At 41.7% G+C, this 22695-nt stretch overlaps 2 protein-coding genes across 3 annotated transcripts in view; both read left to right on the top strand.

The window, feature by feature from the left end:
• Sec24a (SEC24 homolog A, COPII coat complex component) overlaps positions 1-10438 on the top strand; it is a 75261-nt gene extending 64823 nt beyond the window's left edge. Inside the window, exons 21-24 of the mRNA NM_001105780.1 lie at positions 3886-3990; positions 4240-4332; positions 8133-8236; positions 9641-10438. Of these exons, the coding sequence (NP_001099250.1) occupies positions 3886-3990; positions 4240-4332; positions 8133-8236; positions 9641-9755 (417 nt within the window). The 3' untranslated portion in view covers positions 9756-10438. The remainder of the gene's footprint in view (positions 1-3885; positions 3991-4239; positions 4333-8132; positions 8237-9640) is intronic.
• Positions 10439-17048: 6610 nt separating this feature from the next.
• Trappc2b (trafficking protein particle complex 2B) lies at positions 17049-21296 on the top strand. Of its 2 annotated transcripts, none has more exons than NM_001271112.1 (2): positions 17049-17195; positions 20586-21296. In NM_001271112.1, the coding sequence occupies exon 2, from the start codon at positions 20609-20611 to the stop codon at positions 21029-21031; it is 423 nt and encodes a 140-aa protein (NP_001258041.1). In that variant the 5' UTR covers positions 17049-17195; positions 20586-20608; the 3' UTR covers positions 21032-21296. The 2 variants fall into 2 exon arrangements, with proteins under 2 accessions (NP_001258041.1, NP_001258040.1); NM_001271111.1 differs by having other exon boundaries at positions 17049-17393.
• Positions 21297-22695: the final 1399 nt, after the last annotated feature.

Here is a 22695-nt window from a genome sequence, read left to right as displayed (position 1 = left end):
GAGGTCAAGGGGATACAGATCGGAAAAGAAGAAGTCAAAATATCACTATTTGCAGATGATATGATAGTATATTTAAGTGATCCCAAAAGTTCCACCAGAGAACTACTAAAGCTGATAAACAACTTCGGCAAAGTGGCTGGGTATAAAATTAACTCAAATAAATCAGTAGCCTTCCTCTACACAAAAGAGAAACAAGCCGAGAAAGAAATTAGGGAAACGACACCCTTCATAATAGACCCAAATAATATAAAGTACCTCGGTGTGACTTTAACCAAGCAAGTAAAAGATCTGTACAATAAGAACTTCAAGACTCTGAAGAAAGAAATTGAAGAAGACCTCAGAAGATGGAAAGATCTCCCATGCTCATGGATTGGCAGGATTAATATAGTAAAAATGGCCATTTTACCAAAAGCAATCTACAGATTCAATGCAATCCCCATCAAAATACCAATCCATTTCTTCAAAGAGTTAGACAGAACAATTTGCAAATTCATCTGGAATAACAAAAAATCCAGGATAGCTAAAACTATCCTCAACAATAAAAGGACTTCAGGGGGAATCACTATCCCTGAACTCAAGCAGTATTACAGAGCAATAGTGATAAAAACTGCATGGTATTGGTACAGAAACAGACAGATAGACCAATGGAACAGAATTGAAGACCCAGAAATGAACCCACACACCTATGGGCACTTGATTTTTGACAAAGGAGCCAAAACCATCAAATGGAAAAAAGATAGCATTTTCAGCAAATGGTGCTGGTTCAACTGGAGGTCAACATGTAGAAGAATGCAGATCGATCCATGCTTATCACCCTGTACAAAGCTTAAGTCCAAGTGGATCAAGGACCTCCACATCAAACCAGATACACTCAAACTAATAGAAGAAAAACTAGGGCAGCATCTCGAACACATGGGCACTGGAAAAAATTTCCTGAACAAAACACCAATGGCTTATGCTCTAAGATCAAGAATCGGCAAATGGGATCTCATAAAACTGCAAAGCTTCTGTAAGGCAAAAGACACTGTGGTTAGGACAAAACGGCAACCAACAGATTGGGAAAAGATCTTTACCAATCCTGTAACAGATAGAGGCCTTATATCCAAAATATACAAAGAACTCAAGAAGTTAGACCGCAGGGAGACAAATAACCCTATTAAAAAATGGGGTTCAGGGGGCTGGGGATTTAGCTCAGTGGTAGAGCGCTTACCTAGGAAGCGCAAGGCCCTGGGTTCGGTCCCCAGCTCCGAAAAAAAAGAACCAAAAAAAAAATGGGGTTCAGGGGTTGGGGATTTAGCTCAGCGATAGAGCTCTTGCCTAGCGAGCACAAGGCCCTGGGTTCGGTCCCCAGCTCCGAAAAAAAGAAAAAAGAAAAAAGAGAAAAAAAAAATGGGGTTCAGAGCTAAACAAAGAATTCACAGCTGAGGAATGCCGAATGGCTAAGAAACACCTAAAGAAATGTTCAACATCTTTAGTCATAAGGGAAATGCAAATCAAAACAACCCTGAGATTTCACCTCACACCAGTCAGAATGGCTAAGATCAAAAACTCAGGTGACAGCAAATGCTGGCAAGGATGTGGAGAAAGAGGAACACTCCTCCATTTTTGGTGGGATTGTAGACTGGTACAACCATTCTGGAAATCAGTCTCGAGGTTCCTCAGAAAATTGGACATTGAACTGCCTGAGGATCCAGCTATACCTCTCTTGGGCATATACCCAAAAGATGCCCCAACATATAAAAAAGACACGTGCTCCACTATGTTCATCGCAGCCTTATTTATAATAGCCAGAAGCTGGAAAGAACCCAGATGCCCTTCAACAGAGGAATGGATACAGAAAATGTGGTACATCTACACAATGGAATATTACTCAGCTATCAAAAACAATGACTTTATGAAATTCGTAGGCAAATAGTTGGAACTGGAAAATATCATCCTGAGTGAGGTTACCCAATCACAGAAAAACACACATGGTATGCACTCATTGATAAGTGGCTATTAGCCCAAATGCTTGAATTACCCTAGATGCCTAGAACACATGAAACTCAAGATGTGAATGCTTCACTCCTTCTTTAAAAGAGGAACAAAAATACCCTTGGCAGGGAATAGAGAGGCAAAGATTAAAACAGAGACAGAAGGAACACCCATTCAGAGCCTGCCCCACATGTGTCCAATTAGACAAGATGAATGAAGCAAAGAAGTGCAGGCACACAGGAGCCGGATATAGATCTCTCCTGAGAGACACAGCCAGAATACAGCAAATACAGAGGCGAATGCCAGCAGCAAACCACTGAACTGAGAACAGGACCCCCGTTGAAGGAATCAGAGAAAGAACTGGAAAGCTTGAAGGGGCTCGAGACCCCATATGAACAACAATGCCAAACAACCAGAGCTTCCAGGGACTAAGCCACTACCTAAAGACTATACATGGACTGACCCTGGACTCTGACCTCATAGGTAGCATTGAATATCCTAGTAAGATCACCAGTGTAAGGGGAAGCCCTGGGTCCTGCTAAGACTGAACCCCCAGTGAATGTGATTGTTGGGGGGAGGGCGGCAATGGGGGGAGGATGGGGAGGGGAACACCCATAAAGGGGAGGGGGAGGGGCTAGGGGGATGTTGGCCCGTAAACTGGGAAAGGGAATAACACTCGAAATGTAAATAAGAAATACTCAAGTTAATTAATAATAATAATAATAATTAATAATAATAATAAAACTACTTTAAAAAAAAAAGACCCTCTCTTTAAACCAAGAAATCGGAGCTAAGGATGTAGCCCAGTTGGTAGGATGTTTGCTTAGCATGCATGAAGCCTGGGTTCACTCTTGACCCTGGCACTAACCTAGCATGGTGGTTCAGACCTACATTCTCAACTCTTGGGACATAGAGGCAGGAGGATCAGAAAAGAAGGTCAGAGTTATCTTTAGCTGCACAGGAACAGGCAACCAGCCTGTACCTAAAGATCTGGACTCAATAACCTAAAGATGGGAATGAACTGGAGAGATGATTTGTTGGTAAAGTACTTCGCTGCACAAGCATGAGGACCTGTTAGCTCCCCAGAATATGACAACATGGATCTGTAACCCCAGCACTGGGAAAGCAGAGGCAGGAGGAGCCCAGGGACCTGCTGGCTAGCCAGCTAACTGAGCCAGCAAGCTCCAGGTTCATTGAGAGTGTGGCAAGTGACAGAAAAAACACCTGCGTTAACTTCTGGCTATACAAATAAGAAGTAAATATGATGAGAATTTAATTTTAATTATTAGAGTCAATGGCTTTATTTAATATACATATTATTTCATTTTTATTATATATAATTGACTTGCCTTTTTAAGACCTAAAGTCTTATAAGTCAATTCATTTAATTGTATTTGTTGTTTAACTGTGGCTCTAGAGAGCTGAGCATGGTACCCCATGCCAGTAATTTCAGCACTTAGAGGAAGAGGCAGAACAATCAGGAGTTTAAGATCATCTTCAGCTACATAAAAAGCTCCAGGCCAGTCCGGGCTATATCAGACCCTTTCTCTAAAAAAGAGTACTGAGGCTAGGAGTTTGACTCAAAGGATAAAATGTTTATTGTGGAAGCATGAAGACCAGAGTTCTGAACCCACATAAAAGACAAGGTAAGCATGGCAGCCACCTATAATTCTGTCACTCTTAATTCAGAGGCAGGAGATCCCTGGGACAAACTGTCTAACTAGACTGTGTAGAATTGTTGAGCTCTAGGTTAAGCAAAACACTGCCTTGATGAAGTAAAACTTGCCCATCGATTTTGAGCCTGTGCACTGGTGCACACATCCATGCCTGTGCATGCTCTATGTACTTGTGTGTGTGTGTATGTCTGCATGTTAACCTCTGTCTAAACATCTCATTCTTTGCCTCCTTCAGGGAGCTCTCAACATCAATGACAGAACCATACCTCAGCCCCCCATTCTTCAGCTGTCGGTGGAGAAGTTGAGCAGAGATGGAGCGTTCCTCATGGATGCAGGCTCAGTGAGTGGATTGACTCATCCTCATGAGCTCAGTGTGCTGCTGGGCCTCCTTAGCAGTTGGCTTCAGCTGCCTTTCCTTCTATGTTAGCACTGGCCATTCTCCCTGCTGTCTCCCACTTCACGGTGTTCAGTAGTCCTTAGTACAATCCCACTGAGCATGCTCCTCCTTTGACTTTACAACATGAACAATGGTAAAAGTGTCAGGCTCACTATTAGGCTGCCTCTCAGAACAGTGCATTCCTGTTTGCAGGTACTGATGCTTTGGGTTGGAAGAAATTGTGCACAGAATTTTCTCAGCCAAGTTCTGGGAGTTCAAAACTATGCATCAATTCCACAGACAATGGTAAGCTTTATGTTAGTGTTCGTAAGCCATTTAAAGGGCATTTCAAATATGGTACAGATTTGGGCCTCATTTTAAAACCAGGAATTTCTCCCACGGTGAGTGTCCTCTTAGATGGTATCTCTCTTCCAACTGCAAGTGCTCGTTTGTGGTTTCGTTTGGGTGTGTTTCCAGGCAGGCTCTTGCTATGTTGCTCATTCATGTTTGTCTAGGTCTCAAGAACGCAGAGGTTCCTTATGCCTCAGAGTCTGTTAGATAGGACTATAGCCACACACTACTATGATAGGCTCCTCTTGTCTTGTTTGTTTTTGTTTTGGGTTTGTTTTTGTTTTCTTTTTAAGAAAAGGTCTCACTATGTAGTTCTGGCTGGCCTGGAACTCACTATGTAAAAGAGGTTTGGCCTCAAACTGACAGAGATCTACTTGTCTCTGCCCCTTGAGCCACTGCACCGAGATCACTTTGTCTTCTAATGGTATTTTTGGTTAGCCTAAGGGTTATTTGTGTTTTATGTGTATGAATGTTTTGCTTGCATGTAGATATGTGTGTCACCTGCATGCCTAGGCTGTGGAGTTTAGAACAGGGTGTGGGTCCAGGGAACTGGACTTCTAGATGGCTATGAGTACCATGTGAGTAGGAATGATCCCAGGTCCTCTGTGAGAGGTGTACATGCTCCTAACTCCGAGCCGTCTGCAGCCTCTTCGCAGTTTTGTGTGCGTTTCACCTGGTTTGGTTTGTTTTTGAAGTAATGTCACCAGTGTCTCTGACTCACTAGCTCCTGAACAATGACACAGACACTTATTATATATTAAGCTTAGGCCTTAGCTGGTCACCTCCTAGCTGGCTCATCTAACTCAAATTATCCCAGCTATTCTATTCCACAGCTGCTATATGGCCCCTTAACCTCTCAGTCAGTCAGTCCTGGTACTTGTTCCTTCCCCTCCTGTGTCACAATGATGAATCGCTTACCTCTGAATTCTTCCCACAGTTCCTATCTCTACCTGGAAGCCCTATCTTTCCTCCCCGTCTCAGAAATTGGCCGTGAGCTCTTTATTAAACCCACTAGAAGATGATGGAGGTGTATGTGTGCAAAATACTGAGGCAGGTGGTCAGTCCATAAAAACAATGATACCAAAGTCCAGCCAGTACATAGCTCTCTGCTACTACAGAGATCAGTGTTTGAAAAGCAGCCTTTACACAGTGCACAAAAAGATTCCCCAAGATAGGTTTTACTCTGTAACCCATGTTGACCCCAAAATTATGGCAGCTTCCTTGTCTCATCCTTTCAGTTGCTAAGATTATACATAGATGTGCAGTACTGTATCCAGTGAGAATGACACTGGTTTTTTGGTTTTTGGGTTTTTTGGGTTTTTTTTTGTTTTGTTTTGTTTTTTTTGGGGGGGGGGGTGATTCTTTTCAGACAGGCTTTTACTATGTAGCCCTGGCACACCTGGAACTCATGGTGTAGACCAGGCTAGTCTCAATCTCACAGCATTTCTCTTACCTCAGCCTCTAAAGTACTGAGATCACAGACACGAACTACTGTCTTAGGGTTTTATTGCTGTGAAGAGACACCAAGACCATGGCAACTCCCCCCCCCCCCCCCCCCCCCCAGCTGGGGACCGAACCCAGGGCCTGCGCTCCTAGGCAAGCGCTCTTACCACTGAACTAAATCCCCAACCCCGACCATGGCAACTCTTACAAAGAAAAACATCAATTAGGTTTGGCTTACACTTTCAGAGGTTTAGTCCTTTATCATGGCAGGGAAAATGTTGGCATAAAGGCAAACATGGTGCTGGAGGAGGAGCTGAGAGTTTTACACCTGGGGCTGGGGATTTAGCTCAGCGGTAGAGCGCTTGCCTAGCAAGCGCAAGGCCCTGGGTTCGGTCCCCAGCTCCGAAAAAAAGGAAAAAAAAAGAAGAGAGCTTTACATCTCAATCTGCAGGCAGCAAGGAGACTGTATCTTTTGAAGGTAGCAAAGAGGAAGCTGTCTTTCCACGACAGGAGGAGCTTGAGCCTCAGAGACCTCAAATATCCCCCAATACACACAGTGACCCCCTTTCTCCCACAAGGCTTCGCTTCCTAACAGTACCACCCCCATGGTTCAGGCACACAAACACATGAGTGTATGGGGGCCAAACCTATTCAAACAATCACAGCCACCTTCCTCAGCTGCCTGTCACTTCTATTAAAATGGTTATTCTCAGCTATACATTCTAGCACTCTGGAGGCAAAGTCAGGAAGCTCCTTGTGTGTTCCAGTCCAGCCACTATGAGTTGCTGTGACCTTATCTGAGTTTGATCCCCAAAACCCATGTAAGGTGAGCGGGAAAAGCATCTCCACGGGGTTTTTCTCTGACCTCCGCATGTCCATGCTGGCATTTGTCCCACATGTACATTCATGCACATATGCATACAATAAGAAACATTTGGATGTTTTGTGTTTATATGTATATAGCTGTTTTGCCTGTATGTGTGTCTTTGTGCATTATGTGTGCCTGATGCCCAAAGGGGCATTGAGACTGGAGTTACAGACAGTTGTTAGCTCCTATGTAAGTGCTAGAAACTGGAGTTACAGACAGTTGCTAACCCCCATGTAAGTGCTAGAAACTGGAGTTACAGACAGTTGTTAGCCACCATGTAAGTGCTAGAAGTCAAACCCTGGTTTTCTGGAAGAACACCATTAACTACTTAACTACTGAGCCACGCCACTTTTCCAGCCCAATGATAAATTTTTTAAGAGTTAAAATAAAGTATTGTCTTTGAAAGAGAAAGCATTGAATTTAGTTAATGGCCCCTCCCCCACAAAGTGGTATTGCTGTACATGGAATTAGTATCTGTGTGTGTCTCTATCTGTCCCCTTGTCTGTTTCTCCCAACCCCCTCTTTTAGAAAGGATTATTGAATTATTGTACATCTGCACACCAGAAGAGGGCATCAGATCCCATCACAGATGGTTGTGAGCCATCATGTGGTTGCTGGGAATTGAACTCAGGTCCTCTGGAAGAACAGCCAGTACTCTTTTTTTTTTTGGTTCTTTTTTTCGGAGCTGGGGACCGAACCCAGGGCCTTGCGCTTCCTAGGTAAGCGCTCTACCACTGAGCTAAATCCCCAGCCCCAACAGCTAGTACTCTTAACTGATGATTCATCTCTCCAACCTACATTTGGATAACTTTAAATTGTAAAGTTAAAATTGCCTTAATTTTTCAGTACCTACTGCTAGCTAGTGTGTGTCTAGCTTTTGAATACATATGTATCACTTTATATGCCAGTAGGGTTCAAATATTTTTTTTAAAGTTTTATTATAACTATTTCTTCATTGGAGTTTGGGGTGTACATATCAAGCGCAATGTCAAGGTTATAGCTAGGATAGAAGCTTTCAGCCCTTGAGCAAAACTACTAGATAGGCATTTTAAGTAGTGAGGTAAGAAGGTGTTGTGTTAGTAACAACCACTTTGACAAATTGGTTGATTCTAAATTTCATTTTGAAGTAAAGAGCTGGGAGGTTTTCCTAAATTAAGACTGTGCTAACTAGACCAAGACTGCGCTAACTAGACCAAGACTGTGCTAACCAGACCAAGACTGTGCTAACCAGGTCCAAGAGCCTGCCACCTGTTTTGTATTTATGATCTTACTGGAACTTAAGTATAGCAATGGCAGGGCTGAGTATTTGCAACAGAGACAAAATTACTTCCATACCTAAAATACTTACTCAGGTCCAACAAAATCCTCAGCTGACTTTGAGTCATAAATCTGGAGTGCAGACTGCATGGTAGATGACAGAACTAACTGGAGTTTTGTTTAACAGACAGACCTTCCAGAACTTGATACACCAGAATCTGCCAGAATGACAGCTTTTATCTCCTGGCTTAGAGAACAGAGGCCATTTTTCCCAATACTCTATGTAATCAGGTAAGTCAGTATTTTTTTATTTTGTGTGTGTATGTGTTGGGAGGTTGTTGTTGTTGTTGTTTTTAAGGGTTTTTATTTTTTGGTTTGTTTTTTTTTCTCTGTTTTTTAAGACAGGATTTTTTTCTGTATAATATTCCTGGCTGTCCTGTAATTTACTTTATAGAACATGCTGACCTCTAATTCACTGAGATCTGCCTGCCTCTGTGTTCCAAGTACTAGGATTAAAGTATAAGTCAGACTTTTAATGTGTCAATGTCTAGCCTTACAAGAACTAATTTTGAGTCACAGTATTTATATGATCGAACTTGTAAGTAAACTTTTTAAAAGAACAAAGAAGAATTTAGCAAAGTAGCTTAGTTGGTAGTTTGTTTTGTTTTGTTTTGTTTTGTTTTGTTTTGTTTTTTGAAGCCAGGGTTTCTCTGTCTTAGAACTGGCTCTGTAGACCAGGCTGGCCTTGAACTCAGAGTTCTGCTTCTGCCCTCAAGAGCTGGGATTAAAGGTGTGTACCGCCACTGCCCAGGAGTTGGTAGCATCTTGTGTTAGCATATTGTGGGTTCAGTCCTCAGCATGATATAAAACAGTGCATGGTGACTCATGCTTGTGATCCCAGCACTCTAAAGGTGGAGGAAGGAGGATCAGTTTAAGTCCATCCTCAGAATTCTGAGTTCAAAGCCAACCTGAGCTACATGAGACACTATCTCAAAAAAATAAAAAGAATATAGAAAAATAAAATATGCTTCAATAGTCATAAACTATGTGTGATAACCAATTATTAGCATTGATAAACTTTTGATAAGCTTGCTAATAAAAATGTCAATACTTGTCAGTACTTTCTCCCCTAAATAACAGTTACATCAGAGAAACCTCCAGGCATAGTTTGTTTTTGTTTTTGTTTTTGTTTTTGTTCTTTTTTTCGGAGCTGGGGACCGAACCCAGGGCCTTGCGCTTCCTAGGCAAGCGCTCTACCACTGAGCTAAATCCCCAACCCCGCATAGTTTGTTTTTACACTCACTCTGTGTGTGTGTGTGTGTGTGTGTGTGTGTCTGTCTGTCTGTCTGTCTGTCTGTGTGTCTGTCTGTCTGTCTGTCTGTCTATCTATCTGTCTGTCCTGTCTACATGTATGTATATACACCATATGCATACCTGATGCCCTTTGAAGTCAGAAGAGGGCACTGAATCCCCTAGAACTGGACTTAGAGACAGTTGTGAGCTACCATTCAGGTGTTATAAGAGCAGCAAGTCCTTTAAACCACTGAGTCATCTTTCCAGGCCCTAGACATAGCTATTTATATAGTCAAAATATCTTAGTTATCACAGTAAATCAGTAGCCTATGAAAAGAACCCAAGGTTTATTCTACTGCGTGCGTCTAATGTACATGACCATTCTTGCCTTTTCCTTCTAAGAGAGGAGAGTCTGATGAAGGCAGCCTTCCTTCAGAACCTGGTAGAAGACAGAACGGAGTCAGCGCTGTCATATTATGAATTCCTCCTGCACATACAGCAGCAAGTGAACAAGTGACGAGTCGTGGGCTGCTGAGGAACCACTTTCAGAGTTCCTGGGGATACAGTACCTTCCTTTCCTCCTTAAAATTGTGAACAAATGTGATGATGATTACGATGTTTCACTGTGATTTTAACCAACTATAGCAAATAAAGGACCACAGCTGAGGGTCAGACGTGCAACTCCAAAATACTGTATTTTTCAAATCAAAATAGATGTCTACACGATTGGAAACCTTTTTTTCCCCTTTGCTGCCAACTATGTTTGAGTTGTTATGGATTGAAATGAGACAATATTGCAGAGGCAAAGTACATTTTATAAAATAAAGACTTCTGTGTTCTGCATTTCTATTTCTCATTTTTTTTTATTAGTTTTTGGCTGCTACATTTAAAAAACCTCACAAGACTACGTGTTGCAGGGAGTTTCAAGTCTATCAATAATGATCTTTTTCAAATTGGGAAATCCAAAAGTCAACAGACTGTAGAAAAGCTGGAATCCATTCCCTTTACATGTTTGGTTTTTGCCCCACCCCCCACCTTTTTTTAAGGAAGGCAAAAGATCATGTTAACTAAAGTTGGAGTAAGCCAGCTCTGGTCCTGCTTGGGAAGAACATAAAGTAACTGTCAAGCTTTAAAGTCTGTCAGTATTTTCTCTACTTGAACAAAGTCACTTTAATTTGAGGTGAAAACTAATTAGGTGGTTTTCTGCTGTTTTATTCTGCCATGAATAGAATTTGAGCTGTCTTCATGAAGATCCCAGGACTGGTATTGAAGTAGGAGCCCGTTGCCTTGACCCACTGAGTGGGCTTTTGTTTGGTCCATTCCTGCTGTGATTGATAAAGAGTTGTGACTGTGGCACACCAGAGTGACAGCAGCTGAAAGTTCCATCAATGCAGCCTTAGAGTACATTAGCATTTCTCTAAGGAGTTTAATAATTACATTGGAAGCCACTCATGTATTCTGAGATATTAAAACCTGTTAAAAGTGTGGATGTTGCTGTCTGAGTTGGTGGACATTAAGATTGTACAAATCCATCATATTAAAGTTATAAAAGAAACTTGATTTCTTAACATGCTCTAAAGACTGCTTGTTTTGATTCAGTTAGATTACAGTCAAACTATCAGATGGCTTTTGTTTACAAATAGGTAAATTATCCGTGTGTATTTAAGTGCTGTGTTGTCTTTAAGGGTTTGCCTCAGTTTTCACAGGTTCATCATCGTGTATGAACTTCTCCAGTAATGTCTGTGTGTAAGACTCAGAGATTTTTTCTGTTTTTTGTTTTCATAGATTAGAAACGTGTTTACAGTCTCCGTCTCAATGATCACCAGTGAAATGTAACTTCCAGGCTTACATCCACAGGGGCTGACTTTAACTCCTGGAAGGGAAGCAGCAGGTCCCTGGAGTATAGAGCCACTGCTTGCCAGCGGCTTCCCAGTAACAGGGAGAGTAACAGTGTTAGGGTTCGATCTCTTTTTAAATTCTAAGCCACACAGCATGGTGGTTCATGATCCTTACTCTGGTATTTAAGAGGCTAAAGCAGGAGATTGCTAGCTTGGCTACATAGCAAGTGCGAGACCAGCCAGACTTTGTCTCAAAAAGACAATTGTTTCAGTGTACATATAGTACATTCAATTGAGGTTTGGTGATTTTTGTTTTTTTTTGTTTGTTTGTTTTTTGTTTTTTGTTTTTTTTTTTTTGAAAGCTGCTTCATTTATTGAGAAGCAATTTTCAAACTATAACCAATTAAATTTATATTGTTTCTCCTCTTTTTAAGAAACAGCCATTATATACAATGTTCCTTTAAATGAACTAAAGTCTTCTTTTTAATGTGATTTTAAATGTTAGTGTTTTTTAGGTTCTCTCTTCATAGTAAGGAATCTTCCAGAGGGAAATGTTGCGCTCCTAGGGAAACCTTCCCCGTGCCTTCCCTGAGTGAGTCTGACCCTATTAGCACCTGCTTGGTAGTATATTTCACAAATTTACTTTTAAATTTTATTTTAGATATTATATAATGTGCAATCCAGAGTAATTTTATAACAGTCATAAAAACATAACTATTAAGGTTCACAACCTTGTTCTCTAGACAAGAGAATGAACCTATACTGATATAATTATTTTTTTGCTATGTTGAATGTTTTTCAGTTTTGACTTTTTTTCAGTAAGACACTACCCATCCTACCATCCTGTATTACTTTCTGATGTAAAGCAACTTATATTTACACTATGCCATATTTTTTTTATTGTAGTTGTAAATTATGAAAGATCCTTGAATTTTCTACAGATCTACAACTACTAAAGTAACAGACAAGGGCAATCTTGATATATAAATCTGAGCATGGCAGTTCTACCATAAAAAGTACTCTATTTTTCTAATTTCTAGAATTTTTAAAATAATGTTTCTGTAAGTCTGACATACTAATATTCACTCAAGCAGTAACATTTATTTTAGCTTGCATATATTTTAATTTAATGTAATGTATTGAGTCTAATAGACTGTTTTGCAATAATTAGAGTAAAAGATTTACTTCTTCTAATCAGAGATGCAGAACAGCTCTCATCTAGGGACCACCAAATGTGAGTTCACAGTTTTAACTACTATAAACACAATCCGTACATAGAAAATTTAATTTTGTAAAGTAGCCTGTATGATATTGTAACATTAAGTCCATGTTCTCAAATCAAAAATATGTGTTGACCTCCAGTGTGTTGTGCTCAGTCTTGCTCTGAAATGTTGAGGCAAGATTGGTCTTCCTTTTTACAGATTGTAATTTTCACTGTTTTATTCCTGTTTTTAAAAAAAAGTCATTTGTAACCCATGCAAACAATCGTTTGATCTGTGCTAACTTATAAATTTGGCTATTCAATAAAGTTAATCAAAAGAGCTTATGTACAGTGGCTGGTTATTGAATATAGTCTAGAGTGGTGGCCTCAGCCTTTACAAGGTGCTGTCGTGGGGATAGACTCTCCCATAGCCTCATCTAGCTGCAGACTGACTGCATAGCCAAGGACAGAACCTTGAACTTCTGATCCTGCTGCTTTTACCTCATAAGTACTAGAATTACAAGTGTTCCACTGGGCCTTGATTTATGTGGTACTGAGGAGCAACACAGGGGGCCTTCACTTGAGCTAGGCAAACATTCTACCAATTGAGTCACATCCCCAGCCTTAAAGTAAATTCTTGATGCTCTGCAAGGGTAGCTAGGCTTGAAATTCCAGACTGGAAGGGACATCTTCCAATCTGAATGTTTTGTGCCTGAAAAGATGACTACTGTATATAGTCCCAACTGTTGTTCATTTAAAGATACGCTCCTAGCCTTTGATGGCTTTTCTCCTTACTTTACAGTTGTATTTCCCTGGGCTGTTTATCTTACTTGTCTTCAGGTGACACTGTAATAAGAAGATCCTTGTTCTACAATTCTGGACATTCCTAGCCATCTTCTTTCCAAGTGTTTTATCTGCTTGGGGGGATTTTTGTTTTGTTTTGCAAGAGTCATGGTTGAGGCAAGCAAGCGGAGGAGTAGATAAGCAGCCTGGCCCTGCATTTGGATTGGTAGTGCACGCCCCTTGTGGTAATGCACTTTAGCAGCCATCTCCATTACTCACATATACCTCTGAGAAATGGACCGAGCAACCTCAGACCTGAGCTGCATCATACAACATGTACACCTTTCTCTAAATAAGATTCCCCCAACCTAATAACAAGTAAACTTTGTTTCTTCTCAAATATATTCCCAGGATATTGGATATGATGGATATAAAGGACAGACAAGGGCTGGAGAGACAGCTCATGGAGTGAACGATTACTGCCAAGCTGAAAACCTGAGTTTGATTCCTGGGACATGATTCGGGGTGGCTGCCTCTGACTCCACACACTAATATGTGACATAACATACATCCACACACAAATATGGGACAGAAGTTAGAGTATACTGGCTGATCCAGAGCATGTGCAGTAAGGTAAACTCCTTACTTGAACTTGCAGGGATTATCCCTACTGACCGTATGAGCCCCAGGCATAACTGAGTATATACATAATAAGGTCAGATGCATTTTGGAAAGGGATATGATTATATGACCAAGTCAAACAAAACAGAGCCACCCAAACTGTGTCAGTTGGTAACTAACTCCTCTTGAACTCCATTAAAGGAAGCTCAAACAGTAACCTGGCCCTTAAGTAACCTCGCTCTGGCCCATCATCCTTCTTGACAGCAGATTGTTTTCTAAACAGCACTACTGCTTTGCTCTGAATGACACTATCTTACTACTTTTGAAAATTGTGTGAGGCCTTATTTTTCAATTGTTCTGACAAGATGCCAAGAACCTGGGAGTACCCAACCCCAACCATTAATAACAAGTTCTCTCTATGAAGCAATAACTGGTTTGCAATTCACCTATGTAGTCCAGGCAGACCTCAAACTCATTGGCCATCCTGCCTCTGCCACCCAAGTGCTGGATTCCAAGCCTCTGCCACCAAACCTAGCATGTATTTGCTTCTCTATCCAAACCCCGTCTTTACCCTCAGAATTTTATGCAACCCTGGTTTGTTGTTGTTGTTGTTGTTGTTATTTTGGGGTTTTTTTTTCCTTTTGTTATTGTTTTAAGGCAGGCTCTTGGGCTTCAGCAGTTAAGAGTACTGACTGGGCTGGAGAAATGGCTCAGTGGTTAAGAGCACTGACTGCTCTTCCAGAGGTCCTGAGTTCAAATCCCAGCACCCACATGGTGGCTCACAACCATCTGTAATGAGATCTGATGCCCTCTTCTGTTGTGTCTAAGACAGCTACAGTGTACTCATATATATTAAATAAATAAATAAATCTTTAAAAAAAAAAAAAAAAGAGTACTGACTGCTGGGGTTGGGGATTTAGCTCAGTGGTAGAGCACTTGCCTAGTAAGCACAAGGCCCTGGGTTTGGTCCCCAGCTCCGAAAAAAAAAAAGAAAAGAAAAAAGAAAAAAAAAAAAGAGCACTGACTGCTCTTCCAGAGGTCCTGAGTTCAAATCCCAGCAACCACATGGTGGCTCACAACCATCTGTAATGAGATCTGATGCCCTCTTCTGGTGCACTCAAATACATAAAATAAAATCTTACTATGTAGCCCTGGCTATCCTGGAACTCACTTTGTAGACCAGGCTGGCTTCGAACTCACAGAGATTCACCTGTCTCTACCTTCTGAGTGCTAGGATTAAAGGTGTGAGCCACCATACTTAGCCCTGTTTTCCTTAATTCCTGTTTTTGCCTAAACTGGATTTTATTCTTGATTTTATTTATTTATTTTTTTTGTTCTTTTTTTCGGAGCTGGGGACCGAACCCAGGGCCTTGAGCTTCCTAGGCAAGCGCTCTACCACTGAGCTAAATCCCCAACCCCTATTTTTGATTTTATACTTGTATGGCTGTATTTTTTTTATTTCCAAGATTGATTTTAATAGCCTTGTGTTTTTAATTCACTTTTCATTTTGCTCAATATTTTTTGTTGTTGTTTTATTTTTCAAAACAGGGTCTCTTTCTGTAGTCCTGGCTACTCTGGAACTCACTCTGTAGGCCAAATGGCCTTGAAATCACAAAATCCAACTGCTTCTGCCTCCCAAGTGCTGGGATTAAAGGCATGTGCCACAACCATCAGACTCAATATGTTTTTAGTGCATACAATCCACTTATTTCTGAACATCTCAAACACTTACTTTTACAGCTTTCTGTAAGATTCTCAAGGCAGGCATGTGTATAAAGCCAGTCAGGGCTACACAGAGACTGTCTCAGAAAACAAAGGTGAAGAGTGACAGAGGGTGACACAGGACTTGGACTTCTGGCCTCCACACATTATATACATAGAATGTTGTAACACACACAAAAAAGGCACAGAAGTACGCACACACAGACATAATAAACAGTTTTCTAAATTGGAGGTCAGGAAAGCAGTCGAGCTCAGCAATGAAATTTGTGAGCTGCTACACAAAGAAAACATGTTCATACTTCTATGGCTCAAATGATACCTGAAGACTTCTTGTAGCAGACATTTTTATTCCCTTTCTCCCTAACTACCATCCCTATCAAGGTGAGATCACAGGTTTAGGACAATGACTTTTTCGTGCCTTTGAAAGAAGATGAAATGGGTAGGTGAACATGCTGCTTATGTAGAAGTGGCCAAGTATCTGACCAAAGCAAAGGAGATGTGAGAAATTGGTTTTGTTGTTTTTCTATCAAAGGTAGATAGTCTGCCATGGGTCAATATTCCATAAATTTTTTCAACTACCCCCAATAAAAGAAAGCTGTTTCACTTTTAAAAATTTAAGAAAAAAACAAAAACAAAAACAAAATCTTCTCCACCTCGTAAAGTTTTGTTTTGTTTATAAACTGCACACATCCTGTCTCCTCCCTCCTGAATTCCCTGCCGCCTGGAATACAGACCTTTAACCCCATTCCTTTGAGTTTATTCTTTTAGAACTAGCCAATCATGAAGGTCAGACCCCAGCCAATGGGGAAAAGTCACCATGGTTTGGATCCTGAAACGCCCTTTTTACAAATTGAACGTGCCTTGTAGAGCTACTTAGCTTTGTTTGTTTCTAGCAAACACAAAATGAAAGCAGAAATGCCAAACTTCATCTTTAGTCACCTGTGGCCCCAGAGAGAAGTCAATGATTTTTAGCCAATGCAACTTGTAAACATCTGTTTTGGGGAAGAAGGGATACAGAACACCATCACCAAATAAGTCTCATTTGTAATAAACACATAAGGAAAACCTGTGAAGAAACCAGACATACACTTGGAAAAGCAGAGTCCTTAATGTTAATAGCATCAAACACACACTGCAGTGATTTGCTCCCTAAACCATCCTCTAATTACGCATTTCCGCCCACGAATAAGGCCGGCACAGTGTCTGGACACAAGCGCCTGGCGCTTCAACCTCCATTTTGCTTTCTGGCATTCTTGTAGTTAAAAGCTCCGCCTCACTTGGCATGTCTGGTCTACATTTCACGCCAGACTCCGATTCTGTACACCTCCGAGCAAACATCACTGACAACATAAGCAAGTATACATGCGGTGAAGGCAAGGACTGATCTAAGAGCCAGACGAGGCCCGCAGGTACCCGACGTCCCACGACGGCCTTGACCCAAAATGGTGGACAAAGCCCTTCGCACAGCCTAGACTGGCAACGCATTGCGCATGCGCGGCTGTCCGAGATGCCCTGATCCAAGATGGCGGCCAGAGTCTGACGGGGTACGGGCTTGACGTGTTACTGAGCACGCTCAGTCTTCTGTCACTCTGTGAGTCAAGACCGCAGCGGGGGCGGGCTGCTCGGTCTTTCCTGAGAGGCGGGAGCGTGTACGCATGCTCAGTGAGCAGTCTCGACTATTCGTTGGGCGTAGCTACACCTGAGACTGACGTTGAGTTTGGGTAATGGTTTGTCCTGTTCTCCACCTTGAACACGTCTACTCCTGAACTAGAGGGAAGTCGACTTATGTGAGGTATTTATAGTTTTCAGAATCCCGCACTGGGCAGGGTAGCGCTCGTGATCCCAGCGCTCAGGAGCCTGGTGGGGATCGCCTCAAGTTCTGTGCGACAGCAAGATCCTGCCCCAAAACAAAAAGTCCAGAGCTGGAGACGGGAAGAGTGGGGGCCATCCAAGGGCAGGCCGGGAACCTACAATTTAATCACTTTAATGGGTGTGTACTTTCAGTTTTACTTAGGATTTGTGGCTCAGTGGTAGAGCCCTTGCGTAGCACCTGGAGGTTTTGGATTTGGTCCCTAGCACCGGAAATAAACAGTTAAAAGAAAACAAAGAAGGGCAGAGTAGATAATCTCAACTCTGGAAAGGGGGAAATAGGAGGGTAAGGGATTCAAGCCACCTTCTGAGAGTTGCAGGCCAGTCTGGGCTTCATAAGACCTTATTTTATAAATAAAAAGGTAAATAACAAAATCAGATGACCAAATGTACGGGTTTATTTAGTGGACTCTGTGTAGTAAGTGAATTCGTGGCTCAGTAGAAGTATTGCCACCTTTTTTTTTTTTTTTTTTTTTCCGGAGCTGGGGACCGAACCCAGGGCCTTGTGCTTGCTAGGCAAGTGCTCTACCGCTGAGCTAAATCCCCAGCCCCAGTCTTGCCACCTTTAATCATCCCGAAGCATGGATGAAATTCCATCATAGTTTCTTAGTTATTATCCTTTGGCAGTTTCATCCGTGTGTTCTAATGCGCTTTTCAGCCCTCATTACCCTCTCATCCCACCCCACTGAAGCCCCTTTCCCTTCTATTTTCATATCTATACATTCTTAAAAATTGTGGATGTATATGATACATCAGTGGGAGTGCCTGCCTGCTATATGGTACATGTGTAAGAGTAGAGGACAACTTTCTGAAGTTGAGTCCCTCTTTTTCCTCCTCCTTTCTTCCTCCTTCTTGTGGTTGAGACAAGGTCTCTTTCTGTAGCCCTGACTGTCCTGGAACTTGCTTTGTAGACCAAGCTAGCTCTGAACACACAGATCCTCTTGCCTCTGCCTACTAAGTTCTACACACAGATCCTCTTGCCTCTGCCTACTAAGTTCTGGGACTAAAGACAGGTGTCACCAAGCCAAGCCTGGCTGCTCCTTCCACTGTTATGTGAGTTCTGGAATTGAACTCAGGTCATTATCCGTACATGGCTAGTTCCTTTACCAACTAACAGTGCGTGCGTGTACCCACTGAGTTTAGGGTATTTATATGAGCATGGATAGGGTTTTATTTACTGGAGCATAGACAGTTTAATGTTGGCTACACCATTGAGGGAAAAAACAAGTCCCCCCAACCAGCAGCCATTATTTACCTATATGTTTTCAAGAATAGGTGAGATTCTTCAATTCTAAAGTGATTTTCAGTGGAAATCTAGATCCTCTCCAAGAGCAACCAGTGCTCTTAACCACCAACACCTCCACTGAAAGCCTTTATTAAATTCCTAAGACTATGATTTTTATTTTATGGCAAGTGTCTCTTAAATGATAGTCCCTTATCCTGTCATTTAGACACTCTAGGACTAGTTGCTATTCTATAGAAACCCCTCTGTTTCTATGTTGATCTCGTTTTGTATTCCCTTGCTAGCTTGCCTATAACTGGTTCCATAGGACATTTTACGTATAAGATAATGTCATCTTCAAATAGTTTGGACTTTATAGTCCAAATGCTTTTTCTTACTTTTTTTGTTTTGGTTTGGTTTTTGAGACCGTTTTTCTGGCAGTAGCCCTGGCTGTCCTGGTCTAGCTCTGTAGACCAGACTTCCCTTGAACTCACAGAAATTTGCCTGCCTCTGTCTCCCCAGTGCTGGGGCTAAAGGTGTGCTCTGCCACCGCCACCGTCATTTAGTGATTTTTTTTTCCTTTCCATTAATTTTATTTCCCTAACTGGCATCTTTAGTACAGTACTGAATAGAAGTGGCAGAAAGGACTCCTGCATTTCGAAACTTTATCTCATCCAAAAGATGGAGACATGATCTTGCCTTGTTTGTCGTTTTCAGAAGAGAAGCTTTTAGCTTGCAGGATGTTATTGTTGTTGTTGTTGTTTAACTTTTGGAAAGGGGGGTGTTTTTAAAGACAGCATCTCAGACTATAGCCCAGGCTGGCTGGAACTCACTATGTAGCGCAGGTGGTGGCTGCAAATCCCTGAGAGTCTTCCTGCCCCAATCTCCCAGTGCTGGAACCAGGTGCAAGCTACCGTGCTGTGGTGGTCTTTGACATTAACTTGTAAACGTGTTTTGGATTTGTTGGTGGTGGTGTGCTTTTTCAGATTAAGGAAATCCCCCTGTCTTTGTATTTTCTGTTTTTAATCAATGGGAATATGGTAGGTTTTTGTCAAATTCCTTTTCTGAACCTATTGAAATTATCTAGGTGACAAACAGCTCTCCCTTTGTTACATAAATAGGACAAAAACCCCAGAGATTTGGGAAACATGTATGCAGATTTAGTGTATGAGAGATACATCATTTTAAATCAGTGGGGTAGAGGTGAAATCTTAATAAATATAGCTAGGTGTGATGGCTAATGCCTATAATACCAGCAGGTAGAGGCTATGGTAGAAGGGATTGGACGGGCTGGGGATTTAGCTCAGCGGTAGAGCGCTTACCTAGGAAGCGCAAGGCCCTGGGTTCGGTCCCCAGCTCCGAAAAAAAAAAAAGAACCAAAAAAAAAAAAAATTTACATCAATTTGGGCTGGAGAGATGGCTCAGTGGTTAAGAGCAACGACTGCTCTTCCAGAGGTCCTGAGTTCAATTCCCAGCAACCACATGGTGGTTCTCAACAATCTGTAATGGGATCCAATGCTCTCTTCTAGTGTGTCTGAAGAGAGCTACAGTGTACTCATATACATAAAATAAATGAATCTTTAAAAAAAAAAAAAAAAAAAAAAGGGCTGGAGAGATGGCTCAGTGGTTAAGAGCACTGACTGCTCTTCCAGAGGACCTGAGTTCAAATCCCAGCAACCACATGGTGGCTCACAACCATCTGATCCCCTCTTCTGCTGTGTCTGAAGACAGCCACAGTGTACTCATGTATATACATAATAAATAAATCTTTAAAAAAAAAAAAAAAGAAGGGATTGGGATTTCAAGGCTAACCTGGGTGTTAGAGTCTCAAAACTTTTGGGCTGGAGCAATGGCTCAGTGGTTAAGAGCACTGACTGCTCTTCCAGAGGTCCTGAGTTCAATTCCCAGCAACCACATGGTGGCTCACAACCATTTGTAATGGGATCTGATGCCCTCTTCTGGTGTGTACCTGAAGTCAGCTACAGTGTACTCATATAAATAAAAATGAATCTTTTTTTAAAATAAATAAAATATAAAATAAAATTTTCATGAACTGACTTGATGTTTCATTTGCTTGGTGTCTCACTCCAGGAACCATACATAGATAGAATATAATGTCTGGAAGCTTCTACTTTGTAATTGTCGGCCACCATGATAATCCAGTGTTTGAAATGGAATTTCTGCCAGCTGGGAAGACAGAATCCAAAGATGAGCATCGTCATCTGAACCAGTTCATAGCTCATGCTGCTCTGGACCTCGTTGACGAAAACATGTGGCTCTCCAACAATATGTACTTAAAAACTGTGGACAAGTTCAATGAGTGGTTTGTCTCGGCCTTCGTCACTGCTGGCCACATGAGGCTCATCATGCTTCACGATGTGAGGCAAGAAGATGGAATCAAGAACTTCTTCACTGACGTCTACGATCTATACATCAAGTTCGCCATGAATCCCTTTTATGAACCCAATTCTCCTATTCGGTCAACTGCATTTGAAAGAAAAGTTCAGTTTCTTGGGAAGAAACATCTTTTAAGCTAAATGCAGAAACCTTCAGAATCAGAGTGGGTTATGCTCAGAAGTGTATGTGTTGTACTCCTCGGTAAAATAGCCTGGCAAGCTCTACATGTCTCAGCTTACCTGTATAGCATGAAATTTCTCTTCTGTTTAAAAACCTCATCTTTTCATGTTATCACAATTAGTATTTATCTGGGAACAATTGTCACTAATATTTTATTTCAAAAATTAATAAGCCTATAACTTTTCTGATTGAGATAATTAAAAAAAAATCTTACATTCCTTTTAAGTGTATGAATGCTTTTCCTGCATACATATATATACACCATCTTCATGACTGGTACTCGAAGAGGTCAGAAGAGGGCATGGAGTCCCCAGGAATCGGGCCTACTGATGGTTATGAACCACTCACGTGGGTGTTACCGATGAAACCTGCAAGAACAAAAACTATGTCAAACCACTAAAGCACCTGTCCAGCCCCGTACTGACATAATGTTATCTTACAGTGTAAAAGTTCAAAAACTAATGCTGGGGATGGCTCTGTGCTTAGTTGTGCTAGAGCGTTCCATTCTTCCAGAGCACCCCAGGTCAGTTTTCTACACCCACATCAGGCAGGTTACAACCACCTGTAAGCCCAGCACCCTTTCTGCCTCCACAGCCAATGCACTGTGGTGCGTATATCTGCGTGCAGACACATGCCAGTATACATAATTACAATATATACAATCTTTGATTCCAGCACTCAGGAGATCCTGACTCCAAAAACAAACCACCAAAATGAAGATAGATGATACATACATACTTGGTAGATAGATGATAGACAGACAGACGATAGACAAATAGCTGGCTGGAGAGATGGCTCAGTGGTTAAGAGTACTTGTTGCGGGGTTGGGGATTTAGCTCAGCGGTAGAGCGCTTGCCTAGCGAGCACAAGGCCCTGGGTTCGGTCCCCAGCTCCGAAAAAAAGAAAAAAAAAAAAAAAAAGAGTACTTGTTGCTTTATAAGAGGACCTGGTTTTGAGTCCTGGCACCTGCATGGTGATTCATAACCATCTATAACTTCAGTTCCAGATCTGAGATCCCCTTCTGGACTCCTGGGCCACCACACACATACATACATGCCAACAGATGCTCATACACATAAAACAGCATAATTTACGGGGCTTCAGCACGCAACCTTTAATCCCTGCACTCACTTGGAAGGCGGAGGTAGTCAGATCTCTTCAAGTTGAGTCCAACCTGCTCTACAGAGCAAGCACTGGGACACCCAAGGCTACACAAAGAAACCCTGTCTTGAAAAACAAAAAAAATAAAAAAATAAAAAAAAATAAAATTTAAAGGCAAAGGACTGGAGCCAGCATGTTGGTATGTAACCTTTAATCCCAGCACTCCAAAGGCAGAGGCAGGTGGATGTGTGAGTTCAAAGCCAGCCTGGTTTACAAAGTGAGTTCCACAACAGCCAAGGCTACACAGAGAAACTATCTGCAAAACAATAAACTAAAAACCAAAACAAAGTACTAGAAGTGGCTCAGTGGTTGGATACCCGCCTACTATTCGTGCATGAGACCCTGGGTTCTGTCCCCTAATACTTCAAAAACACTTTTTTCCTAGCGAAAAGCATCGTTTACTGCAGTCCATACTGCTGTGGTGGTGTGCTGCACTCTTCCTTGTGACAAGTGGGAACTATTG

Source organism: Rattus norvegicus, chromosome 10, assembly GCF_036323735.1.
Source record: "Rattus norvegicus strain BN/NHsdMcwi chromosome 10, GRCr8, whole genome shotgun sequence".
NCBI classification, from domain to species: Eukaryota; Metazoa; Chordata; class Mammalia; order Rodentia; family Muridae; genus Rattus; species Rattus norvegicus.
The sequence above is the reverse complement of the archived record's forward strand: the minus strand, read 5'-3'. Positions and strand labels throughout refer to the sequence as shown.